General features: G+C 42.2%; 1 protein-coding gene across 1 annotated transcript in view; it reads left to right on the top strand.

The window, feature by feature from the left end:
- Positions 1 to 15,934, top strand: part of luzp1 (leucine zipper protein 1) — a 54,557-nt gene extending 38,623 nt beyond the window's left edge. Inside the window, 14 exon segments of the mRNA XM_034675762.1 lie at positions 1 to 55; positions 58 to 433; positions 435 to 529; positions 532 to 632; positions 634 to 750; positions 752 to 941; positions 944 to 1,240; positions 1,243 to 1,301; positions 1,303 to 1,333; positions 1,654 to 1,761; positions 1,764 to 2,239; positions 2,371 to 2,535; positions 9,209 to 9,492; positions 10,185 to 15,934. Coding sequence (XP_034531653.1) covers positions 1 to 55; positions 58 to 433; positions 435 to 529; positions 532 to 632; positions 634 to 750; positions 752 to 941; positions 944 to 1,240; positions 1,243 to 1,301; positions 1,303 to 1,333; positions 1,654 to 1,761; positions 1,764 to 2,239; positions 2,371 to 2,535; positions 9,209 to 9,451 — 2,313 coding nt within the window. The 3' untranslated portion in view covers positions 9,452 to 9,492; positions 10,185 to 15,934.
- The last annotated feature ends 1,513 nt before the right edge of the window (positions 15,935 to 17,447 follow it).

Here is a 17,447-nt window from a genome sequence, read left to right as displayed (position 1 = left end):
AATGGAACCAGTAATGTGGATAAACTTGGCAATGGGAGCACAAATGTTTGCCCCAACACCCTGCTGAGTTCCTGGAGAATGGTAAAGCTGAGAATGAAGAGATTCCTGTAAAAGCAGGTTTCAGGCAAGAGAAGCCCAAATACAGGAGCCCTGCAACTGCCTCAGAACCAAGTTCCCCCAAACACAGGAACAGAGAGCTCTCTCCTCAGCATAAGAGAGAGACCAAGCTGAGAAATAAAGACCTGAGCCACTCAGAGGAGAGCTCTCCTAAGTCTGTAAGGAGGGCCCTCAGTCCTGCTCACAAGGTTAGGAGGACACCGAAAACCCCAGCTGCTGTGAGTTCACCTGATAATGGACTGAGAAATACAGGACGAGGAGCTGAGGAAAAGACAAGAGGAGCCCCTCTCTCCTCTATAATACATCTAGTGATACTAAAAAGCATCTGTTCTCAGTCGCTACCCTCCAGCAGCGAATGACCAGAAGCCCCTGAGGACGGCTCACAAACAGACTGACGGGGAGCCTAAAAAGAGCAATTACAAAAGTTTTCAAAATTGTATGTTGGCAGTGACAGCGAATCAAACAACTCTGATGTAGTGCCTGAAAGTTCTACTAACATAAATAGTATTTCTGCTTTTAGAGAAAGACACAGCATCTGCTTCAGATCAGGAATCAACAGACCCTGTTCAAGAATCTGTATCTGTCGCACCCATCCTGTCCAAAGCCAATGGATCCTACACAGCCTACAGATCCCCAGTTTACTCCACTACTGCCCAGCGACCATGGATCAGAGGGCCATTCATCTGCCTCTGAAACAGAATCAACAGGTTCAAGGCCCTCTGAACCAGAGCCCATAACTGAAACAACTACTTCAACTGTAAGTAACAGGACTGCAGCCTCCAGATTCCCCAGATACTCCCATGTCCATGAATCCCACTCAGAGGGTCATCATCCAGGAGCTCGTTTGATGAAGAGCTCCACAGCAGAACACCTTTAGCTGAGGGGGGCCACCAGGGGCCAACGCTCACAGCATCGGGGATCGAGATTCAACGAGTCTGCAGCCCGCGCGAGGCGCTGAGGTCGAAAGCTGTCATCAAGCCCGCCATTGTCGAGATTGACAGGAAGGAGATGATGATGTCAGAACCTTTGGCTTCAAACGGCAAACCCAAAATCTCCACCAAACCAATGGTGACCAGCACCAGTAAAATGACCAGTAGTATAACCATCTACCCCAACGACCCAAGCTCTCCAGGACCAGCAGTCGCAGCAGCAGTGTGTCCAGTGAACACATACCAATCAGAGAACCGCCACACCTCCACCAGTAACATCCTTATAGGTACGTTTTTTACAAACTGGTTTTACAAAGTGTAGCCTTTTTACACAAATAATCTGTAGGAATGCTTCAATGTGTTCCAGTTAATACAGAATCTACAATAACAATAATTTAGCAGGTTTATAATCTCCAGTGCTTGACAATGACAGAGACAGTAATGAATAGAGCCAGCATAGATTTAAAAACAAAGTATGTATATTGTTGCGAACATTGCAGTACAAGCTTGTTTACATATGTACAGCTCATCTATGCTTATTATGGATTAATTCTTATCTATCGGAAGTTTTACCCAAAAAAATCTTTATATTTGTATCTTTTGTCAGGTCCCAGCAGTGAGCACCATGGCAGCATCTCCGTCCCATATGAGATCTCCATCCCCAAGAGCGAGATCACCCGGCGATCAAGCCAGGATCAGGACTGTGGGCTGGATGACCAAGTGAACCCTCATCAAGGTCTAAACTCCACAACACCTCCAGATTGGATACCACCACCAGCCACCTGTGCCGCAGCAACTTCAGCCTCCAGTCCTCGGACACCACCTCTGCCGACTTATACGACACCGAATCTGGCTTTGAAAGCAGCAGCAGCAGTAGCACCACCACGGTCTCCAGCTGGAGACGCCAAAGACAAAACCAGCAGCCCCAAGAGGACAGTTTACCAGACATGAAGAATGTGACCGTGAGGAGCACCTGGAAGAACAAGGGAGCAGCCTCATTGGATGAAGCCAACCGGGGACGAGGAGGCACGAGGACAATGACCGATGGTGGGTCAGAAGATGAAGCAGAAGCCACAACAACATGGAGGGCTTACCGGGCAACCACCTTTGATGCAGAAGAAACAATAAACAGCCCATCAGTGGCTGGTGGGAATACAGAGGTGCAGAAAGGAGCCAAGCCGTCCCCTGCAGAGGTGAGATGATGAAGAAATTGTAAAAAATGTTATCAGTAAAATCCTACAGGAAACAAAAGTAAAATAGAAAGGGGGGGGGGGGGGGGAAGTCAGAAACATAATTAAACTCTTTGTGTTGCCCTCTGTTCTAGGTGTACATGCGTCGGATTAACAATAAAGAAGTTGAGGAACCAGGAATACGCCGTGGCAAACGCTCGCAGTCTCCCAGTGTGGAAGTAGGAAACACTGGAAGGATCATCCCACATGCACCTGTTACCTCTCAGTCCTGGGGCCGATCATACACACCGCAACCACAGGTAGGAAAGACAGCTTTAGCTTTATACACCTTTCAAATAAAACCGGTGCAAAGAAAGTAACTGTGCTACAATTGGCCTGTAATTTAACACGGTTAATACAACATTTGGTTCAAATATCACTGAGTAATGTTGGTTCTGAGATATTCTGCATTGCTGTGCATGTGATATTATCTGCAGCACTTCCACATATAGCTTTGGTCTTCAAAATAAAAGTCCAGAAAGTTCAACCACAGGGCTGAGCTCCTGGTGTGTCCACTTTGCATGAGAGCTCAGCTTGTATTTTTCCCTGAGCCAGGCTGTGCAACTTCAAGCTTAGCACAGCAGTTCTCGAAACCTAAGTCCTGCTGCCTCTGTAAGCACAAAGGGAAAAGGGTGGGACAAAAAAAGGAGGATGGAAATGAAAAAGACCTAGACAGGGAAAAAGAGGGTTAGAAAAACCTCAAAGAGAAGAAATAGCTTTCTTGTATTTAAATCTGCAGCCACATTAGTCTGTAACCCTGCCAGGATGCAACGGTTTGCTACACAAACATTAAGGACGGCAACAGCTCTACTACTTACTTCCAATAAATGTTAAAAATGAACAAGTGCTTAGGAACTGTCCACATTAATGCCTCTTTTTTTACTTTCATTTTAAATGATCACATGAAACAAATTATTTTTAGATGTGTCCGTTCCATTTAACATCATCCATGTTTAAACTGTCACATTTGTTAGCTTCTTGAGACTGAGCTCTGCTGTATTTTCTTCACAAGAGCCTGATCACACGTTTGCCTTTGGATTAACATGCAAGCTTCTTTATACACTGTACAACTAATAAATGGAGTGGGAAAATTCAGACAGGTCACAGGAAGATGTGGTGAAAACTCCAAATGGGCTCTGATAATAACTCACTTGTCTATTAGTATGTAACATATAGGCAGAGCTGCTTACACAGTGGGCTCCATGGTTACAATAACATGTCAGTCTGTCAGTTTGATAAAACTATGCTGGACCAGAGCCTTTTGGATAAGATCTGTTACCCCCCAATAAATAAACTAGATGTTGCCAAGGAGACCAACACACACATGCAAAAGTGTCCGCTGTCTCATCCATCATCCTCGGGCACATTTTGGAAAGCAATAAAGTCCTCAAGTTGTTTATTGTCTCGCATTTGTACTGCACACAGAGATGTTTCGTAGAAGATCACTCTAATACTTGTTGACAATTGAGTAAGTGTCTTCTTTACAAATTATAGATTCAACTGTATTGACGAGGCCAAGATCAGGACTGTGGAGGGTCAAGAGGTCATTGTACCAATTTTTCATAGCTGCTTGGGGTTAATTACTATTGCCAGTTTTCAGTTGTGTGTGTATTCTTTCACAAAACCAGAGTATTTGGTTCAATTTGGTAGAGAGTAGACCAATGTGTTAAATATTAATCAAGTGCCAAAAGGCTGCACTCAGATTTTGAATCACAATGACATAGTACTTAAAAAAAGTTATCACTGTTCTATCACTGGTGTGATATGAGCTATGTATCTTATATAGCATAGCATGTCACAATTTCCCAATGGTAAGGTGTTAAGAAAAGTATTGTATTGGTATCAGAACTTAGGTACCACATAGGCATTAGTAACTTAAATCAGTGATATTAGCTTTGCACCACCTGCACTCACTTAAATCACCACCAATCAAGTTGTGACAGTGCTTCTCCCTAACATGTACAAAACAGCTACACTGGCTTCCAGTCGCAGCTCGCATCAGATACAAAACTCAAATCATCACTTACAAAGCAGTAACCAAAACTGCTCCAGTTTACCTGGAACCCCTCATCCAGGTCTTCACCCCTTCTTCGCCTGCTATGCTCAGCCTCTGAAAAGCGCCTAGTGCTTCCAGCACATAAGGCCTCAAAATCACTAGCTCAACTCTTCTCTTCTGTTGTCCCTAAATGGTGGAATGAATTGTCCAACTCCATTTGATCTGCAGAGTCCCTCTCTACTTTCAAAAGACAGCTAAAGACCCAGCTCTTTAGGAAGCACTATGCACTTATCTAGACTGCTCTCCACTGTTGTCCCCAGTGGCAGATCATGTCTTCCAGCTACAGTTGACTCGCACTGTCCTGCTCTACTCTGAGAATCTGTGTTCAGCTCTGGAGTGACCCAGCACTTGGTACTTTGGTCATTATGGTAATGATGACAAGTTAATTGTTGATGATGATAATGGAAGGTCTTAAATTGTTTGGTTGCTTCATTGTAGATGTTACTTTACACTGCTTGGCAGTACCTGCATCCAAATGGACTTGAAGCACTTTGTTACTCGTACTGATCTTGTTTCCTCTTGTCTAGATCTTTGCTTGTGTTGTTCTTGTTCTCGTATGGACGTCGCTTTGGATAAAGCTAAATGACATTGTAACATTGTAACATATGAGCAAAGGCCAAATCACATCAGTATCCCCATGCACAGTAAAAAAAAACATTTAACAGATCCTTAATGTTTGACAAGGATGGCTAATCCTCAGCCAGAAAAGCCATTGTACAAATATAGCAGCTAACATGGAGCTGTAAATGCATACAGGGAACGTACTTCTCATTGGCTTCCATAAGCACAAAGTTTAAACTCTTAATGCCTCCTGTAGCTCTGAAGTGTAGTGATAGAAAAAGCATCATGGAGTCACCTCCATGTTTTGTCTCTGACTCTTCTCACTCCTTTGTCATCCTGGCTCTGACATCAACAAAGTGGCTTCATGTCACGTATTAGACATAGTGTTTTGGGGTCAATGCCCATATCACATGGCCTTGACCCTGTCTTCAATTTCTGCTATGGCGATCTCCTGTTCTCCGCTCAATACAGTTAATAAAGCTCCTTCTCACCTTTATCTGACCCTGTCCAACATCACTCACTCTGTCTTGTTATAAGGCTTTCAGGTTTTTTGTCACTAGAGTTCTCCTTTATGGGAATTTCCCCTCAGCCATTCAGTTATCTCTGCGGTGCAGTAAAACCGTGTTCATCCTGATATCTTATTCATGAACCGGTCACTCCATTTGGATGGCAATTATGAACAAAAATTGCTTCAGGGGAAGAAAAAAAAACATCCTTCAATTCATAATTGGTCTTTGAAGCACGTCTTGGAGCTCAGCCGATCGTCTTTGGTTTGGATCTTGAGAACGTTTAAGTGGTCTGAACAGCGTCCATTCCCAAGAGGTTTGGATAAATACAGCAGTAGTTAGGACAGCGGGAGGTTGGGATTAGTTTGTGATTGCAGTGTCAAAGGTTGATAAAAGAGGTTTGTAGATGGAGACTAAGGGTTTGATGGGAGAGAATTGCAGCTTGTCATTTTTACCTGATGTCCCATTGATCTTTTATTTTTGTCATGGCATTTCGCACAGAAACAGGACGTGTTTATATCTGTCATGATTTCTTTTTACAATATAGTACTTTTTTTATGATAAAAACAAATGTTTACATATGATATTAAGAAGGTCTAAATGACTTTTTTTTTACCTTTCTAGTCAACCTTTTTTTTCGGAGTAGAGCACAGTGAAAATCAGCGATCTATTGATCAATAGTTATTTAAGGAGGATACAACACTCCTACTTCCCTCAAGTTCCCTGGAGCACCCAGAGGAAATGGATGGCTTATTGATAAACTTTTCTTGATAAAGCTCATCTATAAATTATTTGTTAGTCATTTATCCACAGGAGAGTGACACATTTCATCACACAAGGCTATATAATTATGGTCTAAATCCATGACTGCCATTTAACCATGACTGCCTCTGTTTGTCCAAATTAGTAGTAATGGTGACAGTAGATATCCATGATGGATCCAAGAGGCAGAATTTTTAACTTGCCCAGTGAAATGTGACAATATCTGTTGGTTAGGCTCAAAGATTGTGGCAGCACACAAAAAATATACAGGATGAATATGAATAAACTCAAAAGGTAAGGGTTAAAATTATCAATCTTGCTTTCAGTATAAGTCAAGCCACACTTCATAGCACTGAACAGAACAGCATAAAATCTTCCTGCTCAGCCTGGACATGAATGAGCCATGAACTTATGTTTGGCTGAGGACAGCGGGGTTGTTACAGCCGATGAGAGATACCAAAACATCCTTTGTTAGATCATAAAACCAGTGGAGGCAAGATAAAGTGTTGGATCAGGGCTGCTCTAGTATTTACCATTTGCTTGGAGTGGCCTGAGTATAAAAAGCGGTCTCTGGAACACTCTCAACGTTCTCAGTGGTTCAACAGTAGACAACAGACTTTGTGCAAATGATCCATGAAAAGCAATAAAAGAATGGCTTTTATAAATCATCACCAATAAACAGGTCGTCACCTTCGCAAATCAAACACAAATACAGCTTTTCCGAAACATTTAACCTGATATGTCGAGAGGACGGTCTTGCTTGTGAAGTGATTTAAGGGCTTAGATTGGCAAGACAACACCATTCTGTAGAATCGGGCAAGATACCAAGAGCAGACAGATTTAAAGCATGGATATAATTTGTTCAGCAGACGCTCTGACACGCTGCTCATATTTTTTTCTTAATGCTACAGGCTTTCATTTGGTATTAAGAAGAAGAGTCTACTCACAGTGTTTTCAGAGTGAAGCCTATAACACATGTTTACATAAAGCCTTAATCATCATGCTGGAGGCACAGTTTGACATCATGATGTAAACATGCACATGTGCTATCATTTTGGAAGTCAGATAAAAAAGGATTGGTACCATTTCTATTTCTATAAAGTTATTATTGAGCTGCAGTCAGTAGCCAGTTAGTGAAACTTGGCACTAAGACTGACCAGGAAATAGTCCAGCTACTTGGTTTGTGAACTTAAGAGGCACTGTTAAGTACTCTGTTAGTCTTGGACAGAATCAGGCTAGCTTTTTCTTAATGTTTTAAGCAAGCACCAACCTCCAGTCCTGAGAATATAAAGCCAATGCTTAAGTGCAAAAACCTGCAGTTCATTGAGAGTCCACTAGAGGCTGGCATCAAAATCTAAGAAGACCCCACACTAACACCTATGTTAAAATGTCTAATTTTACAGGACAAATAAACATGTTTGTAGGTTGGTATAAAAAAAAAATGTTTGGTCTGTTAAGTGTATTTTTCTGTTCATACATACAGTACTGGGCTTTATTTTTTCATTACTCAGTCAGGACGGCAGTTAAGCTATGTGGGTGGAGCAGGTGACGTGGCATGCACAGAGGCTACTGTCCACATCGCACCGGTCTTAGGATCGATTTCTGGTCCTGGCATGATCTGGTACATGTCACTTGGATAAAACATGTCTGTGTGCACGTTGGTTTCTAGTCTTTGTGCTAGGCTAATGCTAAGCTAAGCTAAACTGCTTCTCATGTTAACCATTCTGAAATGGAAGTCGTTTGATCTTATCTAATTGTGTTTCCCAACAAGTAAAACTACTCCTTTAGATGTAATATCTTTGACAGTGTCAGTTTAAAAATGCTGATGTGTGAAATTAACTATTCTTTTGTACATTTGATCAATCATCAAGCTGAGCTAACAGACATAATTTGGTGTTTATGATCATAACAGCAGATGAATGAAGGTTCTCGCTGCTCAATGTGTTCCACAATGGGCAGTTTTGTGTTGACAGCAGCACTTGTTGTTCCCAGTAGATTCCCACTGGTGTAGCACATTGTCTTACTTAACATTTATTACAGGCTGTTGTTATCCTCGCCCAGATATTTTCTTAAATTAACTTTCAGCCTCATGGGGAAAACTCTCAGTGGCACACAGAGGTTGCTAAATAACCTTCAACTGAAGCTGCAGGCATTTTATCATTGATTTAATACATGCTGAATCTTTATAACCATGTGTATTTTTATTAGCTTGTGCCATTTTGCAATGTCCAAGCCTCCCATTGAGCGTAGGTAGAACAATAGAAGTGCATTACATGGCAACCTTGTGAAAGCCCACGGTCTTGCAGCAGTGGCTTACCATAGAAGGAGAATATGCCACTCCGACGTTTCCTCCCCACTGCAGCTGAAGCAGGAAGTGACCACACTGAACACGCCCACTTGGCAGGTTTTGCTGGTGACTGATTTCCTGTCTGTTACCCCTGGAGACTGAGAAAAGGCAGTCCAGCAGGGCTCCATTAAAGCCAATTAGCAAGAATGCATTCTAAAACTGCATCAGAAGCCAACTCCAACCCACCAAATGTCACTAATTATGGTGCTTTTAAAAAAGCTGAAATTACAGGAGCAGGGTGCCGTTTTTCTGTGTGCTTTAGGAACTGCATCGTCATCTAACTCTCTCTTTCTTAGAACAGGGCTCCTGAGGTTATGAGGGGACGTGCCGTTATAGCCGCCACAGACTAGTAACTTGGGGTTTGTTTTCTAGTCGGCCCACCAAATTATAAATCTCTCAGCTTGGGGTATGTTTGGGGTTTTTGGTCGGGGATTTTTCCCTTGGCAGGAGTCCACATGGCAGAGTTTCCTCGTCACACACCAGTTAACATAAACAGCATGTATTTAATGCCCACATAATAAGAAAAGTCCAAACAAAGCCCCAAATCATCCAAACAAAGTGCCTCCGAGTTGCTTTACAGCAGTGAACTTAATTGTATTCTTATGAATGCGTTTCTGAAAAAACACAACCCTGTTATTCAACAAAAGGCAATTGAGACTGGAAATAAACATTTCCTTTATCTAAACTTCTGTCCTTTTCAGGCTTCTGATAGTGCAGAGCCCAGTCCTAACCCGGGCCACAGCCCGGCCTCCTGGAGGCGACAGATTCCCAGCAGCGACTCTCACCACCTGGGGAGCTCTTATGACAGGACGACCAAGACGACAGGGGCTTCCTCCAGAGGGGATTTGTGGTCCAGTCGGGGTCAAGGGTCAGGGGCCAGAACCGAGGGGAGGAGTGGAGCGGGGAGCAGACTGTGGAACCATCGCCAGGCTGAGCACCATTAGTCAGACTGGATCTGAGCGGGACTTTGACAGCAAAATATCAGGTAGGAAGCTCTTAACACTCCTGGGTTTCTTTAATTACAGGAACCAGTGGTAATTACCCCAGAGCAACGATGTCCTCTCTCTAGAGGGAGGTTCAGATCCCTGCAGTGGTGAAGTATTATGCTGACCTGATGCTGCTCTAGCCTTTTTTAACAGCACAGGGTGTAGCACATCCATCATGATAGCAGTTACCCCCAGTGCTACACTATAGGTCCACTGCATCCACCTACAGACGAGGTGATTTCAGGCTAACTGGACTGTTCTAAACCTGCAAGCCAGCTATGAAAAAAAACAATGTGCATGCCAAAATTCTAAATGTTATCATGTTTCTTCATCAGCCTCCTGGAAATAACTGTAATTTAACACAAATCATCTCAGTTTAAATCCAAGTAAATATTGATTCATGTTCAGTTATTATTGAGAATGTCAAATGTTCAGTTGAACACTGACTAATGTCAGATTTTTTCACGAGTATTGTTGGGAATCAGTGTTTAAATTGTGATTGGATGTGTTCCAGGTCTACACTGTTTATATATGTCCATGGTAATAAGCACTAAATTGCCCTTTTCCTCCTGGCTGACTTTCTAAAAGATACTTTGAAAATAACAGACTAATGATGCTTCATAAGGAGATGAATAGTTGTGTCAAATTAAAAGTATTAAGTGTGTTCTTTCTCTTCATTTTCTCTTCACAGCACTCCATTCAGCTCTCTATTGCACAAAGAGGGCCAAACATCCGCCTCCCATCAGCTAGTGGCTCCACCGTCTCCAAAAGTCAACATCTACTGCTTTTAAAACAAGCAAAGAAAAGAAAAATCGCAGCCATATAGAACAACAACAAACCACAGACATCCTGACTCTGACCCTGAGCGTATGCAGAGATGCGAACAGCTCTTCCTATCCGGAACTTTCTCTGTCCCCAAAGAGGCATTAATGGAAAGACAGTGCCTGTACAGTGTTTTTGGAGGTCACCTCACCAGCCCGTGTATCCTCTTCTGCTTCTTGTGTTGGATGTATTATAGTGTAATCCCGAAAACTTGACAAGGGAGAGGCTGGCACGTAGAGGGATGGTCGCAGGTTTTCCTGCATGCCAGGAAGGGTTTTAATAAGAGTACAAGGAAGGAGGACTCAAGTGTTGAGAAAGTCTTTCTCAGAGGACCATTACAGTGACCTCAGCGGAGCTGGATCTCAGAGTTTCAGTGTATCAATATTCATACATCGTGGGAAAAAAACAACCAACAGCAGTAAAAAGCCTCCTCCTCCTCCTCTCACAGGGCTAGATCTTCATGCAGAATCCTCCATGAACTAAAGGATCTTTACCTTCAATGTGACCAAAAACAGGAAGCGAATTACCGTCATTTGACAACATTAACCATCTCTTCATTTACCCAGCACTTATTTGCTTTGATGGTCCGTTTTTCTGATGTGCTTTCAAATATTTACACAAAACCATACAAACTCATGACAAAACAAACAAACAAAAGAAACATGCAACATTTAACATTGCTAATTGTTATCCCCGCTCTCTGGCATGCAGCCTCAAACTGGATCCGATTAGGTGTCTACGACGTTGAGCAAACATTTGCATGTTTTAAAGCGATGAATGAAGAGCACTTGAAAGACTGTGACTCAGCATGAAGTTTGCTCAAAGTTTGCATTTAAGGAGCTGATACTGCATCATAATTGACAGACATCACTCATCATTTTTGACATTTTCATGATTTATTTTTACTCTTTGTAATTCGCTTCCTGTTCTGCATTACCCCTTCCCTCTCTGCTCATCTGTATCAGGACTAATATGAGTCGTAGTTTCCACGCAATGAAATGCAATACACTTTAGGAAAAGAGTAATTCTGGGATTGGGAGAAGAGTGTTGTCCATAACGTTGAATCATGCTACAGTTTTCATGGTGCTTTGTGTTACAGCTACTGCAGTCGTCCTCACTTGTGCGTTTTTTAGAGAGCCATAGCAAAGTGGAGTCTCAGTTCTAAGCGAACATTGGACTTCATATTACCAGCAAACCTGGCCTGGCAGGAGGACGTGTCTTCAGTGCTGCTGTAAACGCTGCGTTCACGCCAGCCAGTCATTGGAAAACACAAGACTTCAAACCACAAGGAACTGACAGTCCAGCCAGTGTGTGACTGGGTTCGCCGTGCGAATCGTCTCATTTTATCTTCATTTGTTATTTCTATAGAGGTGTATTATTTTGTTACATCGTATCGACTTGTTGGTATTTCAGAGCAAACTGTCATTGGCAGGGCCTACTGCAACAAAGGGGGTGCCGTAGAAACTGATTGAGTGGTGGCCAGTAATAAAATAAGGGGGTAAATGGTGCATATCTGTGAAAGAAACCTCATATATGTCAAACTTTTCTGTAACATTTGAGTCCTTCGACGGGCTCCTGCTGGATTATAGATCTGACAAGCGAGTTTTACTGCAGTACGACAGGCAATGTAAACTTCCCATGACAAATTAATGAATGTGTCTTTTAAATGCAGCTGATAATGACCAATTGCTTGATAGCTTGATGCACCAACTCAACATGACTGCGTTCTGTCTGTCTAACAAGACTGTAGCCATAACTGAGAACAAACTTTAAGGCACCGTCTCACCCTGGTTTCCCTGCTGTTATAGAGTTCAAATGTTGTTTCAAGTGGGAATGACGGATCAGTTTAATAAGTACATTTCTCAGTTTGCTGTAATATTTATCCATCTCAATTTTATGTCCTGGGTCTTTTATTGTGAAAGGGTCTGTCAGCTGGCAGGTGCTGATTTGTCTCTTCTATTTTTATGCAAGCAGGAGATTATATGCAATCAATAATCTGTCCCTCCATGAAACGTCTGTAACAATGTCCGCCATCCTGCTTCACATGCCGATCTGAAGTGATCACTGTAATAATGTGTCCAAACGTCACACATCTTCATTATGTTTTCATTACATGTTTTAGAAACATCCTCAGTAAGTTATTTCTGTGCCTTGGGATGCTGTAGAAGTACATCGTCCCTCGTCACGTTGTATTCTTTGCTGTGCAGATAAACATTCAGCACCAGCTGTGAGGCTCACTTTTTTATATTTCTGACACTTGCAGGATTGTTGAGTGGAGCGTTGTAAAAGTATTTTGGTTGACGCGTTAAAAAAGGAAGGGATGTCAAAACAAGGCTCCCTGAGATTGTTTCGGACTTCAAAGCAGCCTTTTAAGAAATATAGGCCACACCGCCCAAAAAGCAATGTCCTTTGGATTTGTCTGTCAGCAGAGCAGAAAGGATTGCCATGTGGCCTCTTCACGGCCGCTGCTGGCTTTATGATTGAGCAAAAACAGACCAGACGCACTGTTGAGAGCACTCAGTGCTCACGCCAAGACTTTCTGTGCTTTCTCTATTATTGTTTCTACTGCCACTCTTGTTATTTACCAAGAGGGAATGCCATCTTCCCTTCAGCCTGTCATTCTTTCTACAGATTCCAATTTTCCTTTTAGTCCTTCGAAGAAGTCTCCCGTCCTTTCTCTTACCTCCTTTTTTAAAATGTGTGTCTCTGTGTCTTCCTGGGATATCCTAAAGGAAAAGCAGTCTCCTTAACAGCGGTGATACATGTTGTTGGTTCAGAAGTTTTTGTTTTATTGGAGACCAGGGGCCTGTCACCAGAAAGTGATGGGCAGCTCCCTAGGAAGCTGAAAGGCCAGAGGTCAGGGCTGCATCTAATCCTGTCCTACATCTCGACTCAGGGCTTCTACAGACAGCTTGGCAGTGATGTCCACTTTAGGGATAATTAAAACGGACGAGGGCGTATCAGATGTCCAGCTCTGCTTGCGCTCATGCTGCCAGAGACACACGTGGTGTGGTCGTCCGTCGGTATGTGTGTGTGGTGTTATCAATATGTCAGCGGGGGCGCTCGATTTAAAGCTCAGATGATAATTAAGGTGTCATAAGCTGCTGCAGATCCCAGAGTGAGAGGGCGCCGAATGACAAATGAGCATGTGTGTGTTTGTCAGAGTTGGCATGCATAGCTCAAATATATCCGAGGGTGACATCACTGTGGGTATGCGTTTCTGTATTTAGCTACTTGGTGATGCAAGTGCTAACACGAACGCCCACTGCAACCATTCCCTCGCTGCCTCCTTTTACCACCTGTTCCCCCTTACCAGAAAGAAATGAAAGTCTACCACGTTGACAGTCCTCCTGTTTCGCCTACCCATCCTCACAGCAACAAATCCCTCCCCCGATGTCTCTACTCTTCTTTCAATCTCACCCTTCCCTCACCCTGTAGGGAGTGCTTGGGTTTGGGGGTCCCAGCTGTCGGAAAACTGTAGGTTTATGACGCGTCTGAGGATTTCCCTCCTGGAGACCGGCTTCAAAGAACAGGGCTTCTTTAAAGGGCAAAGATTACACTCTATCCTCGGCTTAGCATGCCGCTTTTTTTCCTTACAAGGCCCCAAAGTACACGAACACCCGCCCGCATGTCCATTCTGTTCATCCAAACCTTACTAGACTGAGCCACAAGTTGAAGCCCCAGTCATGTTTGAGGCTACTCGTGATATTGGTTTTATTGGTTATTATTTTCAGTTGTGAGGGGCTGTATGATATGGAGGAATTTTGTAAGGGGGCATCTGGGACCTAAGTGAAGACTTTACAGGTTTCAGGACTTTTGTGAGGCTTTAAAGATTTATTTCAGAGTTTTCATTGGCTCCGCTTCTCCCTAAATTATTGGTCTGCATCAGAGAATCAAGTGAACGTCTGCTGCTATAAATGTAGAAAGTTCCCACCAGGACAAGAACGTGTTGAAAACTGGAGAAAGTGAAGAAAGACCATCAGTTTTCCTGCTAACTAAAGAGGGAACACAAATCTGGTGAATGCAAAAACATCCTTCATTTCTGACTCATTGTTTTTGTCCTTATTGTAAAGTAGAGCTAGAACGTGCTTAGTGGAGATTGGAGTGGCAAGGTTCTCGGGCAATAGGCCCTTATTCTGAAAGGCCTCCATTGTAAGGCCGGGGTCATGGTGTCATTGGGTGTCAGAGGCTGTAATCTGCACTTAACTAGCACTTAACTTTAAGACCTCAAACAACTAATGCCGCCCTGGTCCCCTTTTGTCAGAAAGTTTCCTTTCCTTTGTCCTGGAGTTGTACTTTGTCTCTGCTTCAGTAGCTGTTTGCTGAATGTCCCACAGTCACGTATGTTAAGTATTCGTCCACCAGCCAAATTAGAGTATTGAACAATCATCTCATGAACTTCTTTTAAAGAAATTGGCCAATGGCTCATGTTTGAGTGTATTTTCAAGGTATGGCATCCTGTTGTACCTGCGTCTCAGCCTTCTAACACTGTGCCAAAATCATTCCACAGTATTTCCAGTTTACAGTCGGAGACGCCACTAGTGTTTCCACAGATGGATTCCCTGTCTGTAATGAAATCAGAGGGAAATAAAAAATAGGCTTTCTCTCTCTTTTTTTGTTTACTGCTTATATATGTTCTAATTTCTTTGTTAAACAAAAGATGTCTTATTTTGGAAGCTATATCGAATAGATTTTATTTAAGAAAAATCTTGTAATTTTGTAAAGTGGGCCTTATTATTGAAATATATTAAGTATTTGTCCATCTTGATTTTAAGAATGACATTTTTTGTTGCCAGATAATGTATCTTCCTCGTTGTTCTTACACTCCTGGAGAGTACTTCTTCCTGTATTTTATGTGTTTTCTTTTAATGCAAGACAATTCTCACGACCTGGAGACACGATTGCACACAACGGATCAGAGAGAAGGGTTGTGTCATAGTCACTGAAGAATGAGAGCTATGTGCGTTTTAAGCGAAGTGAGCAGGTCTGGAGCGCTGAGCGGTTTAACATGTGGTGGTCGGTTTTTATCGGGGTGGTGGGGGGGGGTGGGGGGACTGCTCGGTGCTCCGGCCTTGTCGCTGCTCTGTTCTTCCTCGCTCATAAATTCAGGGTTTGTACATCTTCTGTGCTGTGTGTTTGTAAGTACTGCCAAAGAAAGAAGTTTGCAGGCCCCAGAAATATAAGTGTATATACATATCTATTTATAAACGCACACAAATAATCTTATAGAAATAATCTAGCAGGCATTGACGAATAACTGGATCTCATCTATCTTACACACATACACGCACAGATGCAAGACATTCAGGCCCATTCACTTTTTTGTATTGCTGAGTGTTTCTTTTGTGTGCAGAGGAAAGAGACGGATAGAGGTGTCAACACAAACTGTAAGGAAATCAGATCAAAAGGGTTTATGGTTTTTTTTTTGCTTCTCAGTGTGTCGGCGAGAACTGTGTGGGGAGGTTTTTTTTCTTCTTCTGTTTTAGACTTAATTCATTGTGCATGTTTTAACCTTTCTGTGGCTGGCGCACTCTGCATGTAGGTCTCTTGAAGCTGCCAACTGTACAGCCAAACCATATGTATTCCAATAAAAATAAAACCAACCTGTTTGTAACACGCCTCCATGTTGGATCCTGTGTCAGTGTATGTGTGTGTGTGTGTATGTGTGTGTGTGTTTGACACCAATGTGTGTTAATTCTCACTCATGCTTTTTTGCCAAACTAGCTTAGCCAGTTTTTGATTTCTTAGGAGTACACCCTGTGTGCGTGTGTGCGTGTGTGTGTCCACTGGTTTGAGCAGGAGAGGAGCAGCTGATGGTATGCACAATAAACAGGAAGACAAATGAGGCAAATTGGTCAGGTATACTGTACAGAGAATAAACACAGGCTGTTGTGGAATGCAAAGTCAGCACATCCAACTCTGCATCTACGCTGTTAAAGTTTACGAAAGCCAGCACTTCTATTCCTGCAGTGTAGTGTACATAATCACACAATTGACATTCTGGACTTATTCTTTAAGAATCAGCAACCTCTGTCTGATCCTCTTTTTATTATCTGATACTTATGCTTGGTAGAATTTTTGGATTTACTTTTAAACACTTAAGGTCAACCTGTGTGGTGCTTTCCAACATTTCCCAGAACCATTTAGTGCACCTCCAGAGAACAGGCCTGAACATGTTGAGATGGTTGAATTCACCTGTATGCTTTTTTTTGTGAAAGTGGAGAGAGCGATAAAGCAGACGATCTTAATGCTCTGGATGAAAACAAGTGACTTTTTGTAGTAACCTGCTGTTGAATTTGAAAACTAGAGGTGATTCTTTTAAACAGAATCTCAAAGATTTGACATAGTTGTTCACCATTTTTAAAATGAAGTATTCAAACAAATAGGAGGTGAATGCCTCATACAGAGCAACCTTTGACACAGTTGAAATGTTCTGCCAATAACTGTTACTCTTGTTTTTACTTTTACTTTTGTTCTTTCCTGTACACCAGCATTCATACTTTTTTTGCATCTAAAATTGTGCTTCTTAAAGGTTTTTGCTCCTCTGTACCTCTCCAAGGTTGGTACTTAATGAGGCTGAGAGATGACTGTTTTCTGAAGTGTTTTACTGACAATTTCAGGTGAATTTTCCGCAGAGTTTCCAAGAGCAGTCCCCAAGTTTCAGGGGAAATTCTAAAAACTTCTGAGGATTCCTGGAAAACTCTGGAATGTTTCTGAAGTGATTTCCTAAACGTTTTTTCGAATTCTGACAGATTCCCTCAAGTATCGGTACGTTTATGGCCTCTGGAAATTGACCAAGTTTCCTATAATTTTCCAAAAGTTTCTGAGATTCCCCAAGAATATTCCAGAAAGTTTTAAGTATATTTTTGAAAAGTTTCAGGAAAAAAATCCTGAAATTTTCTATGTAAATTCTGGAGGTCTCTGGGAAGATTGCACACAAAATCCCCAAATGTTTCTAGCAAAATTCTTGAGGAATTTAAAGAAAAATCAGAAAAGGTTCATTGATAATCCTTGTGGATGTTTCAGTGAAAACTGCTAAATATTTTCAGTAAACATTTTTGAAGAATTTCCAAAAGAAATCTTATTCTTTTGCCTCAAGGTTCTGAACGATTCCAGGATTATTCCTTTAAGT

The sequence above is a fragment of the Notolabrus celidotus genome, chromosome 22 (assembly GCF_009762535.1).
Source record: "Notolabrus celidotus isolate fNotCel1 chromosome 22, fNotCel1.pri, whole genome shotgun sequence".
Taxonomy (NCBI): domain Eukaryota; kingdom Metazoa; phylum Chordata; class Actinopteri; order Labriformes; family Labridae; genus Notolabrus; species Notolabrus celidotus.
This window is presented reverse-complemented; position numbering and strand designations above follow the sequence as displayed.